We start from the raw sequence: 26,946 nt of genomic DNA on the forward strand, positions 1-26,946 counted from the left end.
ATCTGTGTAGTTTTCCAGCAGCTAATTAAAATGTGCTCATTCAAGTTAAACAAAATTTTTAATATAAGTTTGAGGATACCTCGATGCCTGCCTACTTTAGTACCCGCTTAAGTTGTGTAATTCAGCAAACTTAAAAGTAATATTAATTTAAACAAGCCAGGCACCAAACGAGGAGACAGACAGACAGACACATAATTTTCGTAAACATTGATAATTTTCTGATAATTCAAACTCACGAACACACGACACCCAAATAATTCCCCCTGGTAATTAGAAATAAGAGTTTTGTCACAGAAAATAATAATGCTAGAAATAGTATAATCCCTTTGAAACACTATCTGCGACCTCGGCATTCGCCGCCAGCTTCTTGCCCATGTTTCGCCAGCTTTTAGTTAAAGTTTCGCCTAAGAAAAGTAACTTGGATAAAAAGCTCGCCAAACTTGGGCTAAACTTGGTTCAAACTTGGGCCATGCGTCATAAAAAAAAAGTCATCTGCTGCGTTGCCCACTGTCACTCAGTTCATGTCTTGCCCAAGTTTAGGCCAAGTTTAGCCCAAGTTCCGCTCAAGATTTGCATGTGTGTTGAACTCCGATCGCATTTCCCGATGTGCTGATCTCTAACCTGTTGAGCCATCGCGCGTGAATGTTTGATTCTATTTAGTAATAATATTGCAAATTGATGTTTCAACTTATGCGTAGTCATTCTCATGGGTTTAGGTTGATTCTCAATCAGAATTGCATTCGATAATGCTAAAACATAATGAATGAAATTCAGTTTCCTATTGATATCTTTTTTCTTCAGAACCCAACATTTTGGACATTCTATGTGTCTTCAAGTAATTTCTCAAGAGTTCAGTATTTCCGAAAAAAATTTTCAAACAGTTTACTCACAACAGAAAACATTCTTCTCCGATTTTCTGCAAATAAGCAAAAAATAACGTTATTTGATAACAGTTCCAATTTCGAAATTAATCTTTTTTGTCCGCTTAGAGCGCTTTTTTAAGTCAGACTTGTTCTATTCTTGGGCAAGACTGGCAAAATTTGGGTACGAAGCTGCTGAGAGCTTAAGTTGGGCAAGAAGCTGCAGGTAAATGCCGAGACATTAATAGTATTTTATAGTATAGCAGGATTTTTAAATATATGGGCGGAAACTTCGAGATTTCTTGAATTATTTTATTTTTCATGTTTCATATTTAGCAGAAATTTTAAATTTGATTTACTCAAAACAACCCCTGGGCAAATCTGAAAATTTTCCAAATTTTTTAAATAAAACTTTGATATATGCTGTGCTATGCAAAACTATGCTGTGGATGAACAAGGCTTGACGTTCAAAATTCAGAAAATATGCGCAGGCAGCCATTAAACCGTGCTTTCTTACCATTAAAGCTTCCACGAAATTAATAAATATCTACATGTGATTAATTTGGCAAGAGTGTACAAAAGATTGACAAAAACACGGATGCCTATCAAAAATAGCTCACACACCACCACTTCCTCCTGCTTCTTCCTCTTTTTCCCAGCCTCATCTTATCCCCGACTAGAAAACTTTTTCTTTCTCTTTTTCTTTTTCCCCAGTTTATTCACCGCCATGCTACCTACGTCTCCCTATCTATTTTTCAAACCAATTCCTCCAGAAAAAAAGAAAGAGAGAGCGCTTCTTCTTGTCTCTTTTCATCGTTCTTCCCATCGTCTTTTGCTCCTTCTTGTCTCGGAAGAAGAAGAAGGAAGAGAGAGAGAGAGAGAGAGAGAGAGAGAGAGAGAGAGCTTCCATGGATGATGGCGCCCTCGTTTGGAGACTGCAAGAGGGTCCTTCAGCTTCTTTTGCTTATTTTTCTTCGTGTCTCCTTTTTTCCAACCCGCCCACTCCCTTTTAACGTCTTCTACTTTTTACTTATGTTTCCCGCTTTTTTCTCTTTGTCGCTTTTGACAATTCTACCAACTTGCTCATCTTTTGGCTCACCAAGTTTTCTTTCTAAAAAATCGTGTATAAGGTTTTCTGAACATTCTTTCTGAACACAATTTCTATTTTCAAGCTCAAAATAATTTAATCCTTGAAGGAATGAACGTTTTTCGTCTGTTTTTTGTTGATAAGATTCAAGCTTTGTACTTCTAAAAACAAACAACTAGCTTTCTAGTTGAATTGAGCTCTTTAACAAATTGTGTTCAACCTTTACTGTAAAAAATTAATTAGTTGTCAAAATAAAAGGATAAATTAAACAATTTTGAACAATCTAGCGAACTCATGTTACTTTTAATTAAGAAAGAGTAACTTTATACTGAACAATCTTCAAAAAACGATTCATTATCTGTGAATCTATGACACTTGCTGCGTTTTTGAGCATACACAGATGGAGAGAAAGAGCGTAGAAAAGGGTTTGGAAGGGGCGGGGAAACCCGATCCTTTCCCGCTTCCTCCCTTCGTTGCTCTTTTTTGCCATCATCACTACGCCAGAGAGCGGAAAAAATTCTAGATTCAATGTCGCCGCTTCTTGATTTTTCTGTTGTTCTGCGCTTTTCTTTTGAGTTTTTGTGCAAAAGTTTAGCCTGCTCTTCGTAAAATTTTAGATAGAACCACCATGTGGTAAAAAGTGGTTTTCAAATACTACCATACATTTATTTAGTCAATCTTTCTGAATGAAGACTACACGTTTTACTTCTCAAAAACGTGGCAACATCATTTTAGGAAGTCTGATGTCACAATAACTTTTTTGGACATTTCCTGCGTGTTTCAGCGACCAAAAGAAAAAGGAGATTTTAAGCAAACTTATTATCTCTAATATGTCTGAATCCCATTTTATTTCGCATGCAAAATTGTCTATTATCCCTTACAATAAGATTATTCTTATTTCAAAAATTTATTAATCTCTCCTTATAATCTCTAATTAAAAGTTATTTATAAACTCTTTTCCATTATTTTCGACATAAACGTTGAACGTTATTTGGAGCAAAATGTAATAGGTTCCCCGACAAAATCCCTTGGGTATTTTTCTCCAAGACATTTAGAAGACGTAAAAAATAAGAAAGCGGTAGCAGCGTCGACGTTGAAAAATTCAATCATACAAACGACGGCACACCGTTTATAGAAAAAGATGCTTTTTCTCCGTTTATTTCCATTTTCCAGTGTTGAATATTTTCTCTTTTTCTCTTCTTCTTCTCTTTTCGTAGCAATAATATAATATTCGATGTGAAATAAGCTTGTGTTCCCTGCGTCTCTTGATCTATGAGAAGTGGGGCATACATATACACACGCCATCCATCCAAATCGTGGAAGAGTTGAAGAAGAGAAGCTCAGCAGCCAGAAGTAGTGGAGGAGGAGGCGCTGCATTTTTGGAGGGTTTGATAGAGATGAACCAGTGCACGGCGATTGCCGTTTGGCAATCGAATTTTCGGCAGTTTTAGCAACTGGCGAAATTGCCGATGGCCGGAAATTCCCAAAGCCGGCAACTGCCGGAATGGCCGATTACCGGAGATCAGAATTGTCGGAAATATAAATGTTATGTTTTCTGTAGATTTAAAAGCCTAAACATGAATCTCACTGAACAATTGTCTATTTCTAAGCTCAAAATAATTTAATCCTTGAAGGAATGAACGTTTTTCGTCAGAAAATGACTAATTGAATACTAAAAAACATAGTGGAATTTTTTCAATTTCCGAAACATAATTAGGTTTGCAAATTGCCGAAAATGTCCGGCCATCGGCAAGTTTGGCAATTTCGGCAAAAGATTTCATTTGCACTGCGATGTCGCGGCCGCAGTGCAAATGAAATCGTGGGCGGAGCTTGAAAACAACGGAGTGTCGTTGCGTCGTTGTTTATTTTTGTGCGATCGTATTTTTTCTATAATAAACGTTGCAAAAATTCGAAATGTTAACCGAACACCTTGCACTCATTGGAGGTCCTATAGAAAATCAGCGCCTTTTGTGTGTCTCTCTGATCGTTTTCGTCTTCTTTCCTTTTTTGTTTCCGAAAACGTCATTCTTTTTTATTCAACATAACTTTTTTGCTTCCAAATTCAGTCTTTGTCGAAACTTCCAGTAACTGAATATTCTAAATGAAAACATCAACATTCAATTTCCTTTGGCCCGCTTTTGATGATATCGACAGCGTCAATGTCTCTAAGTCTATGTATCTATTTCTATATATTCACAAATAGATATATTTTCATGTATTCGCCAACTTCTTATTTCCCTTTCTCACAATTTCGATTAATCCTTTTCCTCATCCCGGCCTGCTCGCTCTTTTCTCGCTGCTCCTCGATTTGCTCCGTAGAAGGCGGATACCTTAAGCCTTTTCTTTTATTCAATACCATGTATGTTTTAGTCTTTCCATAAGAATCTTAGATTTGAAAGTTCTATTGGCTTTAGTTTTGGGTGGATGTGTAGGAACATTTTTAGGGTTTTAAAGGTGTTGCAGTCAATTTTATTATTGCTTTATAAGACTCAAAAAAAAATTTAAATCTCTTCGTCCATCCACTTTAAAATACCTAAATCTGGTTCAAAACCCAAGATAATTGACTTACATATTCAAAATTAGACGGTGATTTCAAACAAAATTAGTTTCCAATCGCTTGACAAGTCGCTCAAATTTCTAATTTTAACTGATTTTTAAGCCGTCATAACTTTTTTTTTGAAAATTCTTCAAGAAGTTTCATTATAAATTTTGGTGTTTTCAAACAATTCAATGTTTAATAACGCAATAAAAAGATTCGACTAGACCACCTTTAAATATAATTCCTGAAGTTTGGATTGTAGTCTTTCAATGAGTTATAATACTTTTTAACAAATTTTGAGAAAAAATCTCAAGCTGTTTTAAAACCTGAACTCAAAAAACATATTAAAGAATTAAAATTTCTTCAATAGAAAAATGAGCACAAATGGACACATGGACTTTTTTAGTGAAAAAATAGCGCTTTTTGAGATTTTCGATAATTTCTCCCTCAATCGACTCGTCTGATTTTGGATTTTATGCTGCGTAACTGTTTTGTCCTCTCTCTCTCTCTCGTTTATTTTCAAATCAAATCTAAATCCAATTATAATGTCTTCCCCGTTGACAAAAAGACGGTGATGACGTGGCAAAGCCGTCTGTAGGTCACTTTTGACTTCAAATCAACCCCCTCTCTCCCACCACCAATTCTCTAACTAATTCTAAATGAGGAGGCAATAGATCGAATGATGGTATTTTTCTGTGGAGAGTGAGAGAAGAAGGACGCACATACTGATTCTATTTTTAGAGATACTCACATACAAACATTTTATGACAGTGAGCGACGGGCACGTTGAGAGTGACAAGAACTTCTCCCACCTTACGCGGGTACAAAATAGTTTGCCAAAACTTCGTGATTTCTTTTAGAAAGTGGCAAAAAAAATTTAGCGCTGCAATTTTTTCAGTGAATTTGCCTTCAAAAAAGACCTTTTAACTTAAAAAATTTTTTTATGAAACGATTCAAGGAAAATTGCTGAAAATAAAAAGATTACCAATGCCGAGGTATGAGAAAAATCACGTCAAAGAAGAACAAAAATAGGTTATAAGAGACTCAAAAGACTTAGAGAACAAAACGAGAAACTTGTTTTTTATATTCCAAAACGTTTCCCTACCCCATCACTGTCTTTTCTTCCACTTCACTCTGCGCATCGAATTTTCTAGATTTTTTTGTTGATATTTTTTACATACTTTTTGACACATGGAAAGCCGAAAGACCGTACAAACCATATGCCATATTAATCTTGTGAAACTCTAAGCTTTCATGTGGCTTTTCACATCGGTACTTGCCAAAATTAAAAAAATCATTTTCCTCAAGACGATACTAGAATTCCCACCCGGAAAAGTCTCAATGGCATTACTGTAGGTGTTTTGCCCTAAATGACAGAATACAGTCCCAATATACCGAATAGAACCCTAAACAAGTTTGAGAAAAATTTCTAAATTTTCTATAATTTTTTCAAAAAATAAAAAGGGCCAAATTAAATTTGAATTCTCGCGCAAATGAGTGACGTCATTTTTGGCATTTTTGTGTTTTACGGCCAAACTAATTAGTTTTCCCTATTTTTTTGTAACATAATTTGTCAATTTTTCAGACATTTTTCCGTAAATAAAACTTGATAGTTTCGCAGAAACTTGTCGAAACTCGAAAATTGGCCTAAAAATCGATTAAATATTCAAAATAAAACATAACTTTTCTCTACGGAAATATGCTTGACAAATTGGCAAATGATGTTTCAAACAGTAAAACAATGAGAAAATATAGAAAAACCTATTAGTTTGGCCATAAAACGCAAAAATGTTGAAAATGACGTCACTCATTTGCGCGGGAATTCAAATTTAATTCGGCCCTTTTTTCAATTTTTTCAAAATTAAAAAAATCGTAAAAAAATTTAGAAAATAAAAATAAAACATTTACATTTATATTCGGTATATTGGGACTGTATTCTGTCATTTTGGGCAAAAAACCCACAGACGCTACTCCACGTTTAAATAATTTTTGCTTTATTTTTGTGATATGTTATAATATCAACTTTTTTTCTCACGTTGCCGAAGGCGTTTTCCGGGTAAACGGCTTGGAGGCAACACTTGTATAATCAGAGCAGCTTTGGAGCTCACAGCAAAATTGGTAATTCACTTACCTAGGCTGGCAATCAGGGTGGGCACCGGCGCTTTTGGCAAATTTCGAAAAACAAACTTATCTGTCAGTGTTTATGTAGCTTTTTGGCAACATGTTAATCATAACCGAAGAATAGATTGTCTGACCAAATTAATTGAAAACTACTTGCTCAAATTGGGCTTGTATTCTTGAGCCATGTCCTTCAATTCATTCGCCGGTCACCGGTGTTTCGTTTAGACCGGCAAATGGGTTCTAAGGCGTCATTAAGGAAAACTAGTACGACTTGATCAGAATTATTTTTTCGGCTGTGATTCACTTGTTTCCAAAAAAGTACACATAACTTACATTTTTGAGCACTTTTGTAAACTCTTCTGAAACATCACGTTTAGGTCCCCACATCTTCGCTCCAAAAATTTGCATATTTCGTGCCCCTTTTCAACACTTCCCTTCTTCATATTTTTTGAGGCCAACCTGTGATGACGAAGATGTACACCCACCTCTAACTCCCCACTGCCCTCTCTCTCTCTCTCTCCATAAAGACGATTATTGCCGCCGGGGGCACTTTTACGAAAGAAGCGAAGCATCCCAGTTTTTTGTTGGATTTTTCAGGAGCGCCGAAAAAACCACGTAGTTGTTTATTTTTAGGTATTTCTAGGTTACTGAGCTTGTTCGTTGTTCAAGCAATTGATTAGTTCGCTGTTGGTAGTAGTTAGACCTCTTAACTTTTGATGATCATCAGTGAAAATTACAAAATACAGGCGGGGGCCCGGCAAATATGTGGTGGCCTCCAATTCCAATTAATTGTCTCATTCTCATATTCTCGCTCTCTTTCACTGTCTTTCTTCTGCCCAATTCCATTTCTCCCTCCTCCTAACATTTTTTTTTCGTTTTCAATCACCGAATTGACTTCTGAATGCCTGACAACAACCGCCGGTCAACCACCCTGCTTGCCTGATACACAAATAGAATTAAAATCTGAAAATTTTTCGGCTGAAAATTGAGAGAAAACGGGAGGAGTGTGAGGGAGATTAATTTCGGCGGCGGTGTTGTCTATTTTTAGAACATTTCACTACTTCTCTTCTATTCCTTCTCTCTTTTTGTACTGATCTCATGGTACTTTTGCCCCTTTACTCATACATAACTTAAAGAAGGTTATTTGTTGGTTTTTTTTGAGTTTTTGTTTGAAAAACGCTGGTTGCATATTGTATTGTTTGCCAGATGCTTTTCTTTTGTTTTTGCACAATTTTAAGTTTAAAAAATCCATTAAAAAAAATAAAATTTTCAACTTTTTTCAGCGCATTTTGTTCGGAACCCATAAAATTTCTTTTGGCGTTAGTTACTAAATTTTGAACAGTTTAAGATTCTTCGAGGGTTGACAAAAACTGTGAATGCTTTTTATAAATTATTTTTTAAGTGAAAAAAAGAAAAAAAAACAATTTTTGGATCTCAAAAGTAGTGAAAACATTTACTAAAAAGTTTGATTTTCCATTGAATAATTTTTGCATTTTTTTTATTAATGGAAGTTTTAACTTATGAATTAAACTTCGTAAATCTACAAAATGGTAGGCAGGCAGTTTTAGGAAGGTGCCACCAGAATGTATCTTTCATTTATAGATTAAATGTGCTTTGAAGCAAAAATCACAAAAATTATTTCAAGTTTGAAAATTGGGGGGGGGGGGGGGGCGCTGATGATCATTTCTATTTTTAGCTCCTGCTGTTTCATTTCTAGCACTACCACAACCAAAGTGAATAGTGAATCACAGAGAGAAAAAGAAAAAATGAACAATAAAATAATAATAATAATAATAAAACACACACACACACACATATACACAGTGTATGTACAACACATACATGATGATATTATGTATAAATCTCTGCACGCTCTACACACTTCGCCCGCTATTTTCTCTCCCATTTTTGACGCCCGTCGGGGAATAGACGAGCGTATTATCACTTTTGACAACGTCGACGACGGCGAAAAATGATGATGTGGATGATGGTGGCGCGGCACCCTTTCCCCTGTATTTCAAGTGATTGAGGAAGAAAAAAAAGTATTCTGTTGGAGACTGGAAATTTTAATATTGACAATTTTTTCAAATTTTTTTCCACGAAAAATTGCATTATAATCTATGTGCTGTAACAAATTGATAAGACTGCCGTGACCATCTATGTCTTCTATCTCTAATCACAATCTTTATCAATTCTCCTCCTTTGTGGCGCCCGATTTCAACTATTTCAGTATTTCTTACTTGAGAGTTTTCCACGCTAAACTTTGAGATTTTATTTTTGTGTTGCAAGTGTTTCAATCGATTTCTACGAGATAATTTGAAGAAGATACTTGTAAAAATCGAAAAAAAAATTGAAAAAATACTTCGGTTCGAATCATAAATACCAAACTGCTCGCTCATTTCTTCTACTCCAAAAATATTTTTTCAAATTACACTTTTTCGAAAAAATTTAATTTTTTAAAGGTGAAATAGCGCCAGTGGGGATTTTGTCTAAATACACATAATGATCCAAAGCGACCAAATATCATAATAAAACACTCTGAAAACTTTTTTATTTTTTATAATTCCCAGACAAAGATTTTGCAAATTGCCAACTTTTTTTAAATATGAGGTTTCAAGGAAATCTAGTCTGTAGCAATGCCACATGTTCCGACCCATAGAATGCATTAACAAAAACAATTAAATTAAAATTTAAGTATAAAAGTTGAAGAAAAAACATTTGGTCGACTTCCAAAATTATGAGTGGCAAAAATTAGCTTTTTGACAGCAAATAAAAAAATTTCAAAAAAAAATTCTGAAAAGTTTTACTTTGATATTTGGTCATTTTGGCACGATGCGAGCGTGTTTTAACAATATTCCCAATAATGCTACTCCACCTTTAAATAATGTTCTTGAAAAATACAAAATAAAACTCACTTCACACAACTCTGAGGTGTAGATTCAATTTTCCAACTTCCATTTTTCCAACATCCAAATTTTGGATCTTTTTGAGCATATTTCTTACACTACTAATTTTAACGAAATTTGTCAAGTTGAATTTTAAATATTCAAAAAAGAGCTTTCTCTTCGACCCGTCCCCCTCCCAGTTCCCAAGTGATTCATTTTTCATGCTGCTCACACTTTCCTCTCACTTTCAATCTCTTCTTCTTTTCCGAACCGTTTTCTGACATCTTCTCTTTTTTTCTGTAGAGAACATGGGTCCTTTCTCTTTCTGTTTTTGTTTTGATTTTTCACTCATACTTTTAAATTGTTGCCCCAACACTAGTCGCACACCCCTAAACATAAAGTCTCCAAAAACTGACAAAAAGTTTTGAAAATTCTCACAGCGCCGTTGCTCGTTTCAAAACGAATCATTCGATGCTTGATACACATAAATTTCCATATTCAATCTATCTTTTGCCGCCCGCCACTTTTTCCTTTTTTATATTATATTTTCAGTTTCAATTTCAGTGTCTCTCTTTCTTTGCCCACTATCTTCTCTTAAGATTTAGCGATTATTCGTCGATTTTTTGATTTTAATTATTCCATGATCCAGTAAAAGTTGTAATTGTGTTGTATACCAAGGGTTTTACTACGTTTCGGCCCTTAAAAAACACACAAACGATTCTGGAGGATTGGTTTCATAAATGTTGAAACAAATCTTATAAGAACAACTCGAAATCATAGCTAAATTGTTGGGCGCGTTGTCTCTTTTTCTGAGCAAGTTGTGCTATATAAGAGCAATTGGAGCACTCTGTAAAATAAATAGTTATTTACTTTTCTTCTAAAAACCTCAGAAGTCTATTTCTGTCTTTTATGTGAATTCCTTGTTTTTCAAACGATAAGCACTTTGTGGATGACCAACAATTTGAAAACTATTTCTTTATTTTATTGATAAGTGGAAAATGTTCACATACCATGACTTTCTCGAAAAATTAATGTGGCCGTATCGAAATTTTCTAAAATTAGAACATTTTCTTTTTATCTGTGATTTTCGTTTGTTTCATCCGTGCATTGAGGCACCGGACAAACAAACTCTACCGAATTATTAAACTTTCACCATAATGTAATTTTTTCTTACTTTGCCATCCCTCTCTTTCTCTCTCTCACTTTCACAACTTTCCTTAACTTACCATTAAACAGAAAGCAGCGAAGACCACACAAGAGAAGACTGCAAGTGTCTTCTGAAGTGTGACAACGTCCCATCCAGTCCCGATCGTGGTCTTCGTCTACCAGCAAAACAATGCTCAAGTTTCTGAAACCAAAATCGTCGGACGAGGGAAGCTCGAAGGACAACAAGAACTCGGCGTCGCGTATGTATATTTTATTGCATGTACAGAATGGGCATTAACATGTTCGATTTACATTCAACTTTCTTTTGTTTGAAAAAGAACAACTACCTGTATTACGAGTCTACCACTTTTCAATTTGCATTACTTCTATACTACCTGAAGCCTAAGGCACTAAACTTTGCCTTGAAGAAGTTAGCAAAATCTGAAGTCGATTTACGCTTTGTTATGCTTTCCTAAGTAAGAATTTGCTGTCGGCACTTTATTTAAAAGTATTTTAGTTGAAGAATGTTTCCGGAACGTTAGTATTACAAGTCTGTATTGATTGTGAGTTCTTCAACAAATTGAAATAATCTCAAAATGATATGGGCACTTTCGCTGAAAATGTATCAATTTTTCAAGTTCAGTCCGTAAATTTGTTTTTATTTGCCGAGAACAGAGGCAGAAGCCCAACAGATTGGAATGGGCGAATGGAAAGGAAAGAAGAACATAATTTGGTTCCCCACATGTGTGTGTGTGTGCTATTTGGGTATAGCGGGAATACCAATTTGGTGGCCCAGTGTGGGGAAAGTGGTGAAAGGTTTTTTCGGCGACATGCACATGGGGAAACGAAGGGAGAAAATTCAGGAGAAACTGAGTTTGTTGCATTAAAAAAGTGAGTCTTTTTCGCTGTCACTCTTCGCCCATACTTTTTCCCTCATCATCATCATCATCATCATCATTCCCTCATCATCGTTTTTGTGTGTGTGTGCGCGCATCTTTCTCTTTGTGCAAAAAAAGGCGGAGTTTCTGCTTCTGTGCCAAAGCATCGACGATGACGGCGACGACAAGCTTCAGAGATATTCAAGTCTTCTGAATTTCCCTCCCTTTTCTACCAAACACTATGCTGTCCTCGTCGTTTTTCCGCGGCAGTATGAAAGAACGGAAGAATGAGGCGTTGAAGAATCACAAAAGTAAATACATATCAGGAGGTTATTTAGAAACTGGTAATTTTTTCTTTTTCTAAACTTTTCATTGATCCGAAACTATCTAGGCTGGCCTGAAAGGCTAATAGGCAGTCTAGAGCATTTTAGATTAAAGGTGGAGTAGCGCAAGTGAGGATTTTGTCTATATGCACTTATAACAATCCAAAACGACGGAATATTTTAGATTTTTCACAATTTCCGGTCAAAGTTTTGGCCCAATGCCAAATTTTTGAAAAAAAAAGAGTTTTTTGAGAAAATCCAAAGCGATGTCGCAAATCGAGCACGTGAAAGGTATTTTTAGACAACACCTCTGGAAAAACTTCACTTGCCAGCTAATGTTAATGAATAATTGCTAGAAATATCCAAAATATCTAGGATTTTTGTTATCTAGCCTTTTTCGATCCGCCTAAATTGAAAATGTCATTGAAGTGGCTCTTATACATTTTTGAACATCACTGCCCAGAAAATTGGTAGATAGATAGACTCTCTGCGGTAAACACCCATCGAGACAATTCTTTGAGACAATTTCCGTTTTTTTCTGTTTTGGTTGGTTCGTCCGTCTTCAATTTTTTCAGTAAGTCTCTTATTCTGTTTGTGCCTCGTCTTCGTATAAAGCTCATTGCCACCACCGTCGCTTTAAACAGCCTTTCCTTTCGGAAAAGAAGGAAAAAAAGCACTTTTTGACACAAGTTTAATTAGAATTGTGAGGTGATGAAAATGGGGCAGAGTAGACTCGAAGAGAGGGAAAGAAAATGATGATGGTGATGAAAGTTTTCTCGGCACACACACGCGAAAAATGGCCCCCGGGGAAACATTTTGAGGAGGCAATAAGGAGATGAGGAAAGATTTTCTAGAAGATTCGGGTTTTCGTTCAAGTACTCCCTAGGTGAGGGGAGAGGGGGGGGGGGGGGGGGTTGCGCTAAGTCGTCAGATGCTCTGTAACCCAGGAAGCTGCTAAAACCGGAAGATTTTTAAGGAATAATTTGTTCGATAAAACTACTCCATAGCTAACAACAGAACAAGTAAAAAACTGAGCATTGCATGCTATGGATGCTACCCCTGTGAGATGAACCTAAAAAACTGATGCGTACGATGCACTATCCTAAAATAATAAGTCGAATTAATCGACAATTGGTCATTGGGATTTTACCCCGGCATATTTTTTGTCGAGCTAACTAAACTACACACATACATGACTCTTCAGTAGCCCCCAATAGCCGCCAAGGCGTTAACTTTTTTGAACCACTCATCGAGTTGTTTCTTAGTGAATTTTTCACGTTATACACATTATGAAATATTTTAAAATAGCACCAGCAAAAAGGGCTTCAAAAAACTTCTTTTGGAGTTGTTCAACGTTACCTTGAGTAATCCTAGTTTTGACTGACTTTTAAGGTCAGGAGCACTTCTCAGGAAGTTTTCTGGGTGTGAAGTATTGCATTCCAAGCTCATAGCTTTTGGAACCAAATTTTGTTAGCTCGGAGATCACTCTGAACTTGACATTCGTATTTAATAGGGAACAATAAAAATTGTCTAACACGAGGGAACAAACCCCTCGAACAAAAGTCAAATATGAGGCAGCTGCCAAAGTTTATTAATGTCCCGCCTCTTGTTTTAACACAAGCTCATTTAATCTGTTCGATTTTCATGAGACCTCTATTCTGTCGTCGTTCCAATTATCTTATCCATATGATATTCGTTGCTTCGCGTCGCAGCGAAAGCACAAGTCCAATGCCACCTATTATGCCACGTCATCAACCGCAATATCCAGCTGCACCGCTTAAACGCGTGCCGACATGGTGCACGATGACAAGCGATGAGCGACAGGAGCACAAAAAGCAACTCGAGGACTTGCGGCTCCGTGAGCAGATGAAGGAGCATGAGCGAGAAGAGTTGAGGTGGAAAAGAAGTAGAAAGGGCCAGGATCCCGTGGAGCAGCAACAGCTGTTGCTCACCTCCTCTACGCACTCGGCGCATGCAGTCGCCACCACCGTCCAGTCATCGGCCAATACGAAGAAGACGACGATCTCTTTTCTCTAGAAAATAATTATTATAATCATCATAATTACGCTCAAAAAATGCCCACTCGATTGGATATTGTTGGAAACCTTCAGTTCTCTAGCTCAACTGATAACGGAGATGAAGACCAGGAAGCTGACGTGACAGCCTGCTTTGTGCTTCCTTCTCCATCGAGTTTTTCTAAATTGAGCATCTTGGATGATCCTGTGGAGGATTGTAAGTTTTGAGTTTTCGGGTCAATTTTTATGTTTTTTTTTTTTCATTTTCAAATAAATTTTCTTGAATAATGAAAAAAAGAACAAATTCTGTTTAGCCTACAATCAGTTCATTTTATTGATCAAACAAGTGATTAATTGTTTCTTTTTCTCTTTTCCAAATATCTTCTCCTTTATTTTACTCACGCCCGCTGATTCTACGCTCTTGTTCATTTTTTTCAAGGATAAATATTATCACTGAGAAACACACAAAATAACACAAAAATGCATTGAAAAAAGTGGTTTTTTATTTCATTTTATTCGCATGTTATTTCTTTTTTCGAAAACATGTGTGAAATGGATCAACTGTACCTAAACATCTGGATTGAATGAAAAGCCATTTCTATTTTGACAAGTTCAAGGAACAATTTGGAACGCTTCACGAATCTGCGTGTCATCCTTGCGCAGGCTTAACAATCGATAATTTTTAAAACATTTAACCTGTGGTCTAAACTTGAAACTTGATATGCTAGGGTTCAGGTAGTTTTTTATTACACAAAAATTTCTTGATTTTGAACTTCCATGCTCAGATGGATTTTTTTTGGAATTTGAAACAGAATTAGGGAAATGTCTTTACACGCGGTGTCTGACCAATTACTGTTTGATCTATAAAAAATGCAGACTACGCGTCTAAATTCCCGCGATTCTCGTAGATCAAACCAAAACGAGACACTCTGACAAAACGTGTGTGTAACGTTTATTATTTATATTTTACTGATTTTTAACTGAAAACTATACAGTCCACGAAATTTCAAAAATCTCAACGTAAAAATTGGTAACTGGTGATTTTTCAAAACGTATTCAAAATGGGTCAAAAGTTTAGATTTTTTGAGAAAACTGTATTTTTCCACATTATGGCTGTGCATAGTAGTTTAACAGAACATTTTAAATGTTGTACCATGATTTTTGAATGTATTATTATGCTGCTCCACTTTTGAAAAGTTAGAACGTTTGCACGTAGAAAAGTTAAAACTAGAGAATGCGAGACATCGCATTCAAATGCTATAAATCGAAACAAAAAACATGTTTAAATAAAATATCGTGAACCTTTCCACAAACTATATTCATGTAGAAAACCTAAAATCCTACGAATACAAAACCAACTGCGTCATCCCGGGCTCTTGGGACACTTTTTTAGCCAGTCAGTGGTGGTAGTGGGGTGGTGGTGGTGGTTCACTTGGATGGAATGCGTCGATAGGAGCCCTATGCCCAGGGATAAGGAGGGGATAAACAATGTTCTTCTAGAGAAAAAGAGCAACAGAGGGAGGAAAGAAACCAAGACAAAAAAGTGGGAAGAAAAAGAACAAAAGCTATCTCCCGTTTCGCACATTTTACATTTCCCCTTATTTTCTGACCACTCTTCCACTGTAATTGCCACAAATTCATTCGAAACCCGTGTCCCGGTCCAATCCTGAAATTGTCCTTCTTCTTCTCAAACATTTGTCATTGAATGCTACAATTTCAATTTTTTCAATCCGCTTTTCGAGATTCGGTTCATTTTCAAATTTGTGAGTTTTTGATATTTTAATTTTAAATTTCGAGTCAAAAACGGTTGTACAAACAATTTTAAAAGGGGTACCGTGGTTGTTTTGAGCTAACACTATGTTTTTTTCCGGCTTGTGACTTTATGAACATTTTGAACGCTTTTCAGCAACATGATTTAAGTCGCCATCACTATTTCACCATCTGAGAAAATAAGTCATGTGTTACTCCTCTTTTCTGGACTTACTGTTCTGTCAATTTAACGCTACTGGCAAGATATTTTTTATCATTCCTATAAACATATATTGATTATGTCTCTGGAAAGTCACCATAACAAAATTTAATATTCTGTTTTCTTGAGTTGTTTAACACATGGGAATTCAGAGCGTTAAATCTTTGCTCTTGTAAATTAGTACTATTTTAAGTCAGTCAAGCAATAACATTTATAGAGATCATGTTATTGAAAAGAAAAGTTAAAAAACAACAACCAGATTTGCTGCTTAATATCAATCACATTTTTTTTCAATTTTAATATGACCGATACACCCATCTCTGCTGAATTCTGAACTGTGCTTAGGATACGCATGGTTCGGATCAAGAGTGTCGGTTTTTTTATAAAATGGAAAAAATGACACCCTTGATTCGGATTCACTTTCAAAATGCATTCAATTTTGCATTTTTCAAAATTTCTTCCTCTCCAATATGAAGATAAAAACGTAACTCATCTTGGAGGTTAAAAGCCGTTTAAACAAGTAAAAAGTCGTTACTCATTCCATACTGATTGATTTCGAACAATTTTCTGATTCAAAGAACAGTATAAAGCTTTCAATTCTATTTGGATATTATCTCATTGGGATTTTCCAAATGACGCGTCTTTAGTCGAAATTTTCATTGCTATTATTACAATGAATTGAGTTCTGTTTGTACCAGTCAATGTCGTACTTTTCTGAAAGCTTGGAAATCGGGATATTTGAAAATTTTTTCCATTTCATTTACTTTTTTATCACTTCTTTTGTGGATTCTACTACAGATCTTTAAATACTGTCAGAAAATAGTTTTCACATGTTAACATCAAAATTCGACACAAAAGTGAGTGGATAGAAAATGGACAACAAGTTTTTTGCAAGATAGAGAGAGAAAGAGCGAGCAACAAGCTTTTCTCACTTTTTCTCTCTTTTTTCGGGGGGCCTCCTCAACTTCCTCTCTCCCCCTCTCTCTCTCCCTCTCTAGTTTTTTTTTTCTGAAAAAGAGAAGAAAGCACACGGCGAAGAAGACGTTGAAGTAAAGAAAACCTTCAATGTGAACCGTGTTGTATGATGAAGAGACGCAGTGTGCCGAGCCATGAGAGCGAGAGAGGGAGACCTCTAAAAATGTCTCTATTTTCTTCTGGTTTTTTCCGCGTTGCTCTGCGTCTTGCTCCATCTTTCTCTCAATTTCTTCCTCTTCTTCTTCTGACATCGTCGGCGTCCGTCCGTCGTCGTCGTCGTCGTCGTCGTTTTATATAGGCACACAAGCAGGGGCCCCGAGGAGCAAGGCAAGTGTGTGCTCTCATATGTGTGCCTGAGCTCCGTCAACTAGCCGCTGCCGTCGTCGTTGTCGTTGGAGGAGGTGGAGACAAGGAGGTTTTTGCCACGTCACCCTGTTTCACTTTTAATTGATAATAAGCCCATCTCTCACCATGTCGTCCAGTAGCAATAAAAAAGTGCAAGTCAAGTTTTGTAGGTCTTTTTGTTTTTTCTTATGGAGCCATAAAGTTCCGAGTACTGTTTGAATAAAATTTGGTGAACAATTCGCCAAAACTCTTCCGTGGTGCGTGGTCCTCCCCGCTTTCCACGAAAACTACCAATCCCACAAAATTTTAGACCGTAAACGGAGTTTGTGTTATCAACTTTTCTATTAAAAAATTTAGTATCGTCTTGAAGTATTAGTTATTTCATTCGAACATACGTATTCTAGTAATCTAAACTATTTCATGAAATAAGGTTTGTTGCAAGCATATACTCCAGCAGTCACCTGATTTGTAAATTTCGGTTGCAAAAACTTGAACCAAAATTGTTTTCGGCGCATCAAGGTCCCAATTCCAAATTTAACAATTGTCTACTTAAAAGTAGTAAAAATCGTATCGTAAGCCGCTTAGCCTTGTTTGTTAGATGCTGAAGGGGCCCCATTAGAAAATCCCCAAACCAATTAGAAAATCCCCAAACCATTTATATTCCAATGTTTTCTTATTTCAGTCAAAGAATTCCTGGACAAGGCACGCGAAGACTTCAAACAACGATGGGAGAATCCGGCTCAGGTACGCTCGTTTTTTTTCTTTCGAGCGATGCTGTAAATTGTTCCTGTGAATGTCAGTTACACACAAACAAAATCGATTGGCTGTGGAGAAGATAGAGCTCAAGAAAAGCTCGTTGAATATTTAAGAATGTAATTTGCATATATCACTATCGCCTAGTGAGACTCATTGAAAGTCGAAAAAGTTGTAAAATTTCCTATCACCCTCCCTTCTCGAGATTTTGATGAAGTGAGTCCGGAAAAGTCGGCGAAATTCGGGTCCGTCGGGCCGGGAAAATAAAAATGCGCTATTTTTAGACTGAGCCCATGCATTTCGCACACATACAAACACGCAGATATATACCAAAAAATTTTTGAGAGAGAGAGAGAGAGAGAAAACGAGGAAAAAGCAATAACAAAATGAGAGAGAGAGATGATGGAGATGAAGGTCCCAATTTTATATATTTTTTGGTGCCTTCAACTCTGAAACATGTTATTAAATTCTTTTAATGATTTCACCGAATTTTAAATTAGTTTTTTTTGTGTGAAAGGCATACGACGAATGATATACAATTTTCTGAACTGGGTGATCAATTGCCTCAACTCAAAATTGAGCTCAAGTTTCGTATAGAAGAAATTTCTTCATCGCATTCAGTTCCTCCAGAAACCACGTTCGAAGGGTTCATACTCTTGAAGGAAATGTATGTTTATTTACTGAAAATGGTCAGAAGCGAGCACGCCAAATGTTAGGAGTAAGAGCAGAAAAAAGATATATTCCTCCACACAAACCCAATTTAAATTTGAGAAGATTTCTCGGCAACTACTTCTGCTTCTCCGTCATCATCAGAAGGAGCTTTTCCTTGTCTTCTGGAGAAAAAGAAATGGCACCTCTTCTATCTCTCTGCACAACAGCCGCCCACTCTTTTTGCTTTCTGTCTTCATTTTTCACGTTTCGAAAATCCAATTCTGAAGTTTCTGCTAGAGAGTGGGACCTTGAAAGTGTTTAAAAATTGCAACAAAAAAGACAAATTGCAGACCATTTCTAAAAAAACGCAAGTTGACCTGAACTCTAGCAAAACGCCACAGATTACATTCCTCATCAGATTTTTAATTTTCTGCTACAGTATCCTCTGAGACCTGATGTATGCTCGGACTTTTTCCGAGGCCATCGTTAGTTTTTCCAACCAAATGCCTATAAGCACGCTGACATTTTTTTGGGTGTTCGTTAATTTTGGGCAGTTTCTAAAAATAGTTCATGTACGGAGAAGTAGAACATTTGGAAATCAAATATATTTTATAAATAGCTCTCCGTCCTCCTCGTTGTGATAGGATAATTTTAAATTTTTGCAGCCTATGGCTTTATAAGGAAAGTATTTTGGCATATTTTTAGACTTTGAAAATAAGTTATGTCATTCGGAGGAAACCCTCAAAATCGATCACACACAAGAACGTTCATCAGCGTACGGGTGCGTAAAAAAATATCTTGAATTATTTTTGAAACCCATAAAATTGCTCCGAAATTTAATTTAAGGATGTGTTCCTAGGTTTGCGAAACATAAAAATTAAGATTAAACGTGAATAATACTTTCCTAATGCAAGACTATTTTCAATACTTTATTTTTATTTAAAGATGGAGTAGCGCCAGTGGGAAAAATGTTAAAAACTACTCTTATAGTGCCAAAATGGCCGAATATCATAATTAATCTTTAAAAAAAAATTTACCGCCAAAAATGCCAATTGCTCAGTTTTGCCACTCATAATTTTGGAAGACAACGAAAAAAACAATTTTTCTACATTTTTATACTTTAATTTTGTTGTAATTATTTGTATTAATGAATTGTAAGGGTCGAAACATGCGACATTGCTTTGGATTTCCTCAAAAGCTCATATTTTTCAAAATTTTGGCAATTTGCCAATACTTTGACCGTAAATTATGAAAAATCTAAAATGTTTTATTATGATATTTGCTTGTTTTGGATTGTTATAAGTGTATTTAAACAAAATTCCGACTGGGGCTACTCCACCTTTAGAGAAATGACCAGAAAAAGTTTCATATCGACTTTTTAAAGTGAAAGTGCTCGTATGCAGCTAAATGTTTTGTGGTTGCCTTAAAATGCGTTTTCCAGGAAGACGTTTTTATTGCGTAATTCAAAAATAAGTTCGACGATTTTCATTGTTATGGGTAAGATTTCCAGCATAGCATAAATAGACTTCTTTAATAGTCTATCAAATGTGTGCCAAGTTAGTTTCTTTGTGGTCAATGCCGACATCCTTATAGCTCCACCAAGTTCCTTGAAAATCCAGTTCTTGCCAGCGGAAATGGTAATTGGAATGATTGGAATGTGTATGTGTTCATCTGTTTTTTGTCATCTAATCCAATCAACTCACCCACTATCACCCAATTCTTGTCAATTTCACTCCCCCCCCCCCCCACCCCCCCATTAATTTGTGTTCAATAGGTTTTTTGAGATTTATTGACGAGACACTCCCCTGTCAATCCTTTCGAAGAAATTATTTTTAGATTCTCATTCTGCTGATACGTGCCGATTTGCATTTACATATTGCTTATGGACATGGTAGTATTACTAAAATCAGAAGAAGAAGTTCATTCATGGCAAGAACATAATAAAGCTAGAGAAAAACTAGAAGAACAAGAGCAAAACAAAATCTTCGGCTCAGTGATCAAATTCAGTTATCGAAAACACCTGCCAATATTTTTTATACGCACTTCCGTGATCTTTGGGGCTGAATTTCAGAAATGTTGCCAAGCAGCCAAAGGTTGGTGTTGAAATTGAGTTTCTTTTTATTTTATTTTTAGAGTTATCAGAGCTCAGATTTGAGAAGCCAACCTCTTGCCTAGATTAGAACCAAAAGGTCGTGGTTTCTGCTCAAATAAAGGTGCCTTTATTTAAGAATGAGTACAACAATAGCTTTTGGAATTTCAGATCTTCAAGCTTTTAAAAGCTGTCTGCTCCCCTAATTTTTTTTCAAAGTTCTGGCATGTTGTTTTTTTACCTATATGTTACATACTTATATAGAAATTTTCACATATTTCAATTGATAATGGCGAAATAGTAATGTTGTTATGAAAAGTTGTAAATTTTTGTAAGGTTACTTTTTTTTAATTTCAGCTAAAAAAAAAGTCAGTAAAAGCTGTTCTAAATGTGTTTTGGATACCTGTGTCATCGAAGTAATAGTGATTTGCATAGATTTTTTGATTCATAGCCAATGGATTTCATCTTAAATCAGGCCGATGTTAGACTTCAATCTATTTTAAGAAATCTTCTGAAAAATAACTTTTTTTACTTTTAATACCATCATAAGTTTTTGTACTACGCTCTCTATTGCGAATGCAAACTTCATTTTTAAAATAGTTCCAAAAACTAAGTGGAAAACATTATTAGCTGATTCTGTGCATTCGTGACTTGAGTAAACAAAAATTGGGGCCATTTCTATTTTCGTCCTTCCTCGCTCAAATTTTTTTCCATTCTTCTTTTTCTTCACATCGATATCTTCCACTGCTCATCGCGTAATTAAAGTTTGGGGCCCTCTTGCCCTCTAGCTGGCTCCATGTGCCGAGAGTCTCCTCATTATATAGATCATCGATTCTCCAGTTTTTCAGCAGCATGATATTTTTTACTTCAGTATTAGTAAAATACATTTTTATATTATAGGTGGAGCAGCGCCAGTGGGGATTTTGCCTAAATACACTTTTAATGATCCAAAACGAACAAATATCATAATAAAACACTCCAAAAAATTAGATTTTTTATAATTTCAGGTTAAAGTTTTGCCAACTTGCCAATATTTTGAAAAATACGAGCTTTTCAGGAAATCCAAAGCAATGTCGCATGTTCCGACCCCTACAAAGTTTTAATAAAATTAATAAAATTAACTAAAGCAAAATTAAAGTACAAAGAATGTCGGAAAAAAAATTATTTTTGGCCGACTTCCAAAATTATGAGTGGCAAAAACTGAGTAGTTGTCATTTTTTGACAGTAAATAAAAACATTTCAAAAAATTCTTTTAAAATTTTACTATGATATTCGGTTATTTTGGCACCATTGGAGTAGTTTTAACAGTTTCCCCACTGGCACTACTCCACCTTTAATAAAAAAGTAAAGGAAATCAAAAAATAACCAATTGTTCTTAGCGTGATGTTCAACTAAATCCTACAACAAGAACACACCTACGGCTCATTTCATTATAGTTGTATAACTTTTTCTTAGAAAAAAAAGAACATTAAATGCTGGTGTAATTGTAGGTGTTGCGCTTTTCTCTTCTCCAAGTATTTTTGGCAAAGAATTTCGCCCATATATGACTGGCACGATTACAAACTGGGCTAGAACATTTCTATTTTGTCTAGGCAGCATGAATATAACGCAAACATATTTAAAATAAAGCCTAAAAGCCTCCTTAGCTGAGACCATCGCATCAGGCCCAAAACGGGTATTTTTATAAAACCATTGTTATTGTGATCTTAGTGTTTACTTTTTCTTTAGATGCTACATTTATGATCTTCTCTTTTTACTCATCTCAAGTTTGAACTTGTCCAGAAAACCCATATGATTTAGCCTCCAAGCCCTTCCCACTATTTCTCCCCCCCCCCCCCCTGACGGGACCGCCCCTTCGAAGTGCACCTCTGTGTCCGCTGAGAAAAAGAAGAACCAAATCATTTTCGCTGTCTCTCTCTCTCTCTCTCTCTCTCTCTCTCTCTCTCTCTCTCTCTCTCTCTCTCTCTCTCTCTCTCTTTCTATTCCTACTCTCAACTATTTTGTTTGACTGACTGAGTGTCTATTTTTAGAATTTTCCGCCGCCGAAGCCGCCCGCCGCTCGCAGCCCCAGCATCAGCAGCAGTCCTCTACTTCCCGTCTCTCCACACCGGTGGTCTCTTTAGGCGCTCGCGCACGCGACAGTACCCTCCTTGGCGTTTTCCTCCTAATCTAGAACACTCTATCATTTCCGATCTCAATCCGCTTTTTTTTGCTGTGGGACCGCCCACCTTGTGTCTCGCGCTCACCACGTTCTATCTTTCCGTGCGTGTGTCTCTCGTTATATTCATCATCTAATATTTTTTTATTTTTCACCCTCTCGCATTGTCTCCAAAAATCCCTACCGTATCATTAATAATAGTTCTAGTGTGACGTCATCAATTAAATTCTTATGACGACGTCTCGTTCCCCAACGCCTTCCTCGGAAAAGACTGACGATGAGCGAATGGAAGAAGAAGAATGGAGGCGGAGACTGTCGGCAGCAATCAGACGAGAGGATGAAGGGTCCCTTGAAGAAGATGAGGAAGATGAAGGGTTTATCTTACATCCCCTATGCCGTACTGGACCACTTCAGATGACTGTCAAGGCATCAAACTCAACGACAACCCTCACTCCATCCTCAACAACAACAACATCACCGTCGATGCCATCGTCTCCATCAGACAGCCCTTCAGATGACTTTTCAGATGACACCAACACCTCAGGCGTTTTTCCATTAACTACAGCCTTGTCGTTCCCTGTTGCGCCACTCTCGCCACGTAACACAACATCTTCCATCACAACAGGATTAGTCAAGAAACGTCGTAGCTCCTCGTCTCCAGAAGACATTTGCCGCGAAAAAATTCCACATATTCTTCTGAAAACCTCTTCTGGAGTGGTGGTGCCTTTAGCATCACGTGGCCAGCGTGCTCCTGCCATAACCCTCCAGAATCCACCACCATCGGCAGCTATCCGAACAGTGCCGCCGCCAAGTTTCTCAACGTTTTCAGTAAGATCCTTACCATTCAAAACTCCAAACTGTGGATCGAAAGATGATACGGATGCTGAAAATATGGAAGGGCTAGACGACGACTATTTGCGCCAGCCAACAACATCAACAAGTGCACCAGTGAGTCCTATTGATCATCGACAAGTGAGACGTGGTGGCCGAGGAGTGGTTGTAGAGAGCCAGGTTCCCAATTTCACTGCGGAGATTTTTTGGCTCAAGACGCAGCTGTCCGATCATTGGTCCATGAAGTGGCTGTTTCAGGTATTTTGTTTCGTTATTTTTTAATGGATTTTTAATGGGTAAAAGTAAATTAGCCAAAAAAAAAGTTGATTGATTCCACATGATTCATTAATAATCTTATCGAAGTAGACCAAATATACAATTTAACACAATAATTTCCCAATATAAATGCGCTTTTATCGCATTAACGCATCCCAAATACATATATAGAAGACGATGACCAAACACCTAAGAAGCTAAAGAGCTGAGTTGTAGCTCAGTTCGTGCTAAGCAGAAGATATCCAAAAATAGCCATTTTCTGAAGGAAAAGAGGAAAACAACAATTTCCATCTGTCCCCCATCTTGTTGCTTCTCTTCATCTGGCACAAATTTTGTTTTAAGAAAATAGATGGTGAAATGGGGAATGAAGAACATTTCCCAAAAGTCTATTTCTCAAATCAAAACACCTCTATTTCCGCTTTATGCATTTTCAATGTGAGGGGTCTAGGGAAGTGAAAAATCCAAAAATAGAAGGATTACGCAATAAATCAGATATTTCGTTACGTATAAGAAGGATTTAGGGCAATGTCAAAGCTTTCGGTGATTCTTTAAGATATCCTAAGTTTCAAGAGACCCTGCACTATGTTTTGAAAGTAAATCAGTCTTTGCTAACCATTAGACAAACCATATTTTTTTCAGGAGTTGAAAGATTTTGAAGCTGTTGAACTAGAACTGTTATGTTTTTTTTCATTGTGCGGCTATGAAAGTTTTGCTGAAATTGTGATCTGTTATTTATATATCTAATTAAAAACCAATCGACTGACCCACCTTCCATGACAAAATTTCTATCATTGTCAATGATCAAATGGGTTGATTTCTTCTATTTCAACGCCATCACCTTATGACCTAATCAACTCTTTATTGACTAACTTGACAAATGGAGATGATGACGATCTCTGTATGTGTAATTATCCCCTATCGGCTGGCCCCGAGAATAGAAATGGAAACACGCAACAATAGTAGTTGTTTTTAGGTGAACATACACACACATTGTTTACATAGAAACTCGCAAATTTATCCCTCCGACTGTTTTTTTTTTCGTTCAATTCCAACATGACAGTATACTATAATAATTTCAACTTTGTGAGTTTATAACATTTTGATATATTTATCGATTTTCCTCTCCTACGAGCCTACACACAAGGAGAGGAAGAGGGGGCCCCAATACGTTTCCGGGGAATTGCAATACAAACAATTGCGCTCTCTCCATTTCTCTATCTCTTGCAATCTCTTTCCTCATATGTGTGAGTGTGTGTGAGTGTGTGTTTGTATGTTGACACAACATTTTTCGATTTTTATTCGCTGCCGCTCACCGCGCAGGTAAAGGGACGATGGAAGAAACTGTGCTCGCTGTTCGCCAATCTTATACAATTTACAAACAGCAGGCTTCCATCATACACCGGTAGGCAACAAACAAAAACCTGAATAGTCCAAAAAATTAAGTACGCAAATGAAGGTGAAAACCAAAGTGACGAGAGCTTCCTATAAATACATCGGAAGTCAAGATGCATGTGAAAAAGGAAGGAAGTGTTAAGGTGGTATTGCAGAATCAATTGAAACGTTTTATTCTGCTTGGCGTATGCATAAAGCTCTCTGAAAATGCTATTCTATCTCCGGCATCGATTTAGTAATATGCCACGCCTATCAGACGTCCTCTCACTAACACACTAATCCCTGCAAGGCCCATAGTTGACGGGCAGGCACAGATGGCAATCTTATCTGCGCCAGCATCACGTCGCTCTTCTTTCTCGCGTTGCTCATCTGAAAACTCAACAGATGACACTGCTACAACGTCATCTTGTACCTCTTGTTCGTCGGACGACGATGAGGAGGAGGAGGAGGAGGAGGACGGTTCCGAGGAGATCACCTCTTCCTCTTCGGAAAATAGTTGTGAGAGTTATGATGACGAAGAGGACCGAGAAGACCAATCTTTGACTCCACAGCCAAATGTTTGTGTGTTTAGGGTGTAGAATTTAAGATCATGCATTTTTTTGTTGTGAAAAATTTTTAAATTTTCAGAACACGGCGTGTCTTGACGACTTTGATAGGATAAAAACCCTTGGAACCGGATCATTCGGGCGCGTGATGCTTGTGAAGCATAAGCAGTCGGGCAACTATTATGCCATGAAAATTCTAGACAAACAAAAGGTTTGATTTTTGGAATTCTATATTTTCAACTGATTCCAGTTTAATTTATTTTCAGGTTGTAAAACTCAAGCAAGTGGAGCACACGTTGAACGAAAAGCGCATTCTCCAGGCTATCGATTTTCCGTTTTTGGTGAACATGACGTTCTCTTTCAAGGTGAGATATATATATATATATATATATATTGCTTGTCATATGCTGGCTTCGAGCACGTGAGAAAAAGCGGGGGAGAGCTTTAATGTGAGGGTATTGTGAAGACGCTAGAATTTCTAAGAAATACCGAGTTTAGTAAATGTTTGTTGGTCTTGGTGGTGAAAATTGAAAAACAACAAAAACATCGAATAATTACTGGTTGAAAAAAGTTTGCGTGTCGCCCACATAAAAGAAAATTTCAAGAACTAAACAGAAACTAAAATACTAGAAAACTAAAAACCCGAAAAAGTAACTATAGCGATAAATAGAGAACATATGCTATTTCAGGACAACTCCAACTTGTACATGGTGCTCGAATTCATCTCGGGAGGTGAGATGTTCTCACATTTACGCCGAATCGGACGTTTCTCCGAGCCCCACTCGCGTTTCTACGCCGCTCAAATTGTGCTTGCCTTTGAGTACCTTCACTCCTTAGATCTCATCTATCGTGATCTGAAACCCGAGAACTTGCTTATCGATTCCACTGGATATCTAAAGGTAGGTTTGAAAATAATGAAGATTTAGGCAATTATGAGCACATGTATATTTAATCGGATTAGCTAAGCCACTACTTTTTTTCAAAAAAGATTATAATATCCGTTTGGATAACTCGACTGCTTTATATATATATATATATCATATATATATATATATATATATATATATATATATATATAATCTGTCTGACCAAAAATAGATTTTTCAAT

The 26,946-nt window shown here is 36.7% G+C and overlaps 1 protein-coding gene and 3 non-coding genes across 17 annotated transcripts in view; 1 reads left to right on the forward strand and 3 right to left on the reverse strand.

The window, feature by feature from the left end:
• Positions 1-26,946, forward strand: part of kin-1 (cAMP-dependent protein kinase catalytic subunit) — a gene marked incomplete at both ends in the record, with an annotated part of 38,419 nt that overhangs the window by 9,310 nt on the left and 2,163 nt on the right. For 5 of the 14 annotated variants that reach the window (NM_001381269.1, NM_170958.6, NM_001381270.1 and 2 more), the window contains 4 exons: positions 17,826-17,887; positions 25,921-26,049; positions 26,105-26,203; positions 26,528-26,737. In NM_001381269.1, the coding sequence (NP_001368699.1) occupies positions 17,826-17,887; positions 25,921-26,049; positions 26,105-26,203; positions 26,528-26,737 (500 nt within the window). Of the gene's footprint in view, positions 1-10,728; positions 10,899-11,619; positions 11,861-13,815; positions 14,072-16,933; positions 17,310-17,825; positions 17,888-23,005; positions 23,884-25,920; positions 26,050-26,104; positions 26,204-26,527; positions 26,738-26,946 lie in introns of those variants that run through there. The other 9 variants (NM_001381272.1, NM_061204.5, NM_170962.5 and 6 more) reach the window with 8 other exon arrangements.
• On the reverse strand, positions 1,285-1,378 carry F21F12.2. Its single transcript, NR_101650.1, has one exon. It is a non-coding gene; the product is annotated as an Unclassified non-coding RNA F21F12.2 (non-coding RNA).
• Positions 6,682-6,940, reverse strand: F21F12.3. Its single transcript, NR_101651.1, has one exon. It is a non-coding gene; the product is annotated as a small nucleolar RNA F21F12.3 (small nucleolar RNA).
• On the reverse strand, positions 26,855-26,905 carry ZK909.7. Its single transcript, NR_050765.1, has one exon. It is a non-coding gene; the product is annotated as an Unclassified non-coding RNA ZK909.7 (non-coding RNA).

This window comes from Caenorhabditis elegans, chromosome I, assembly GCF_000002985.6.
Source record: "Caenorhabditis elegans chromosome I".
Classification (NCBI taxonomy): domain Eukaryota; kingdom Metazoa; phylum Nematoda; class Chromadorea; order Rhabditida; family Rhabditidae; genus Caenorhabditis; species Caenorhabditis elegans.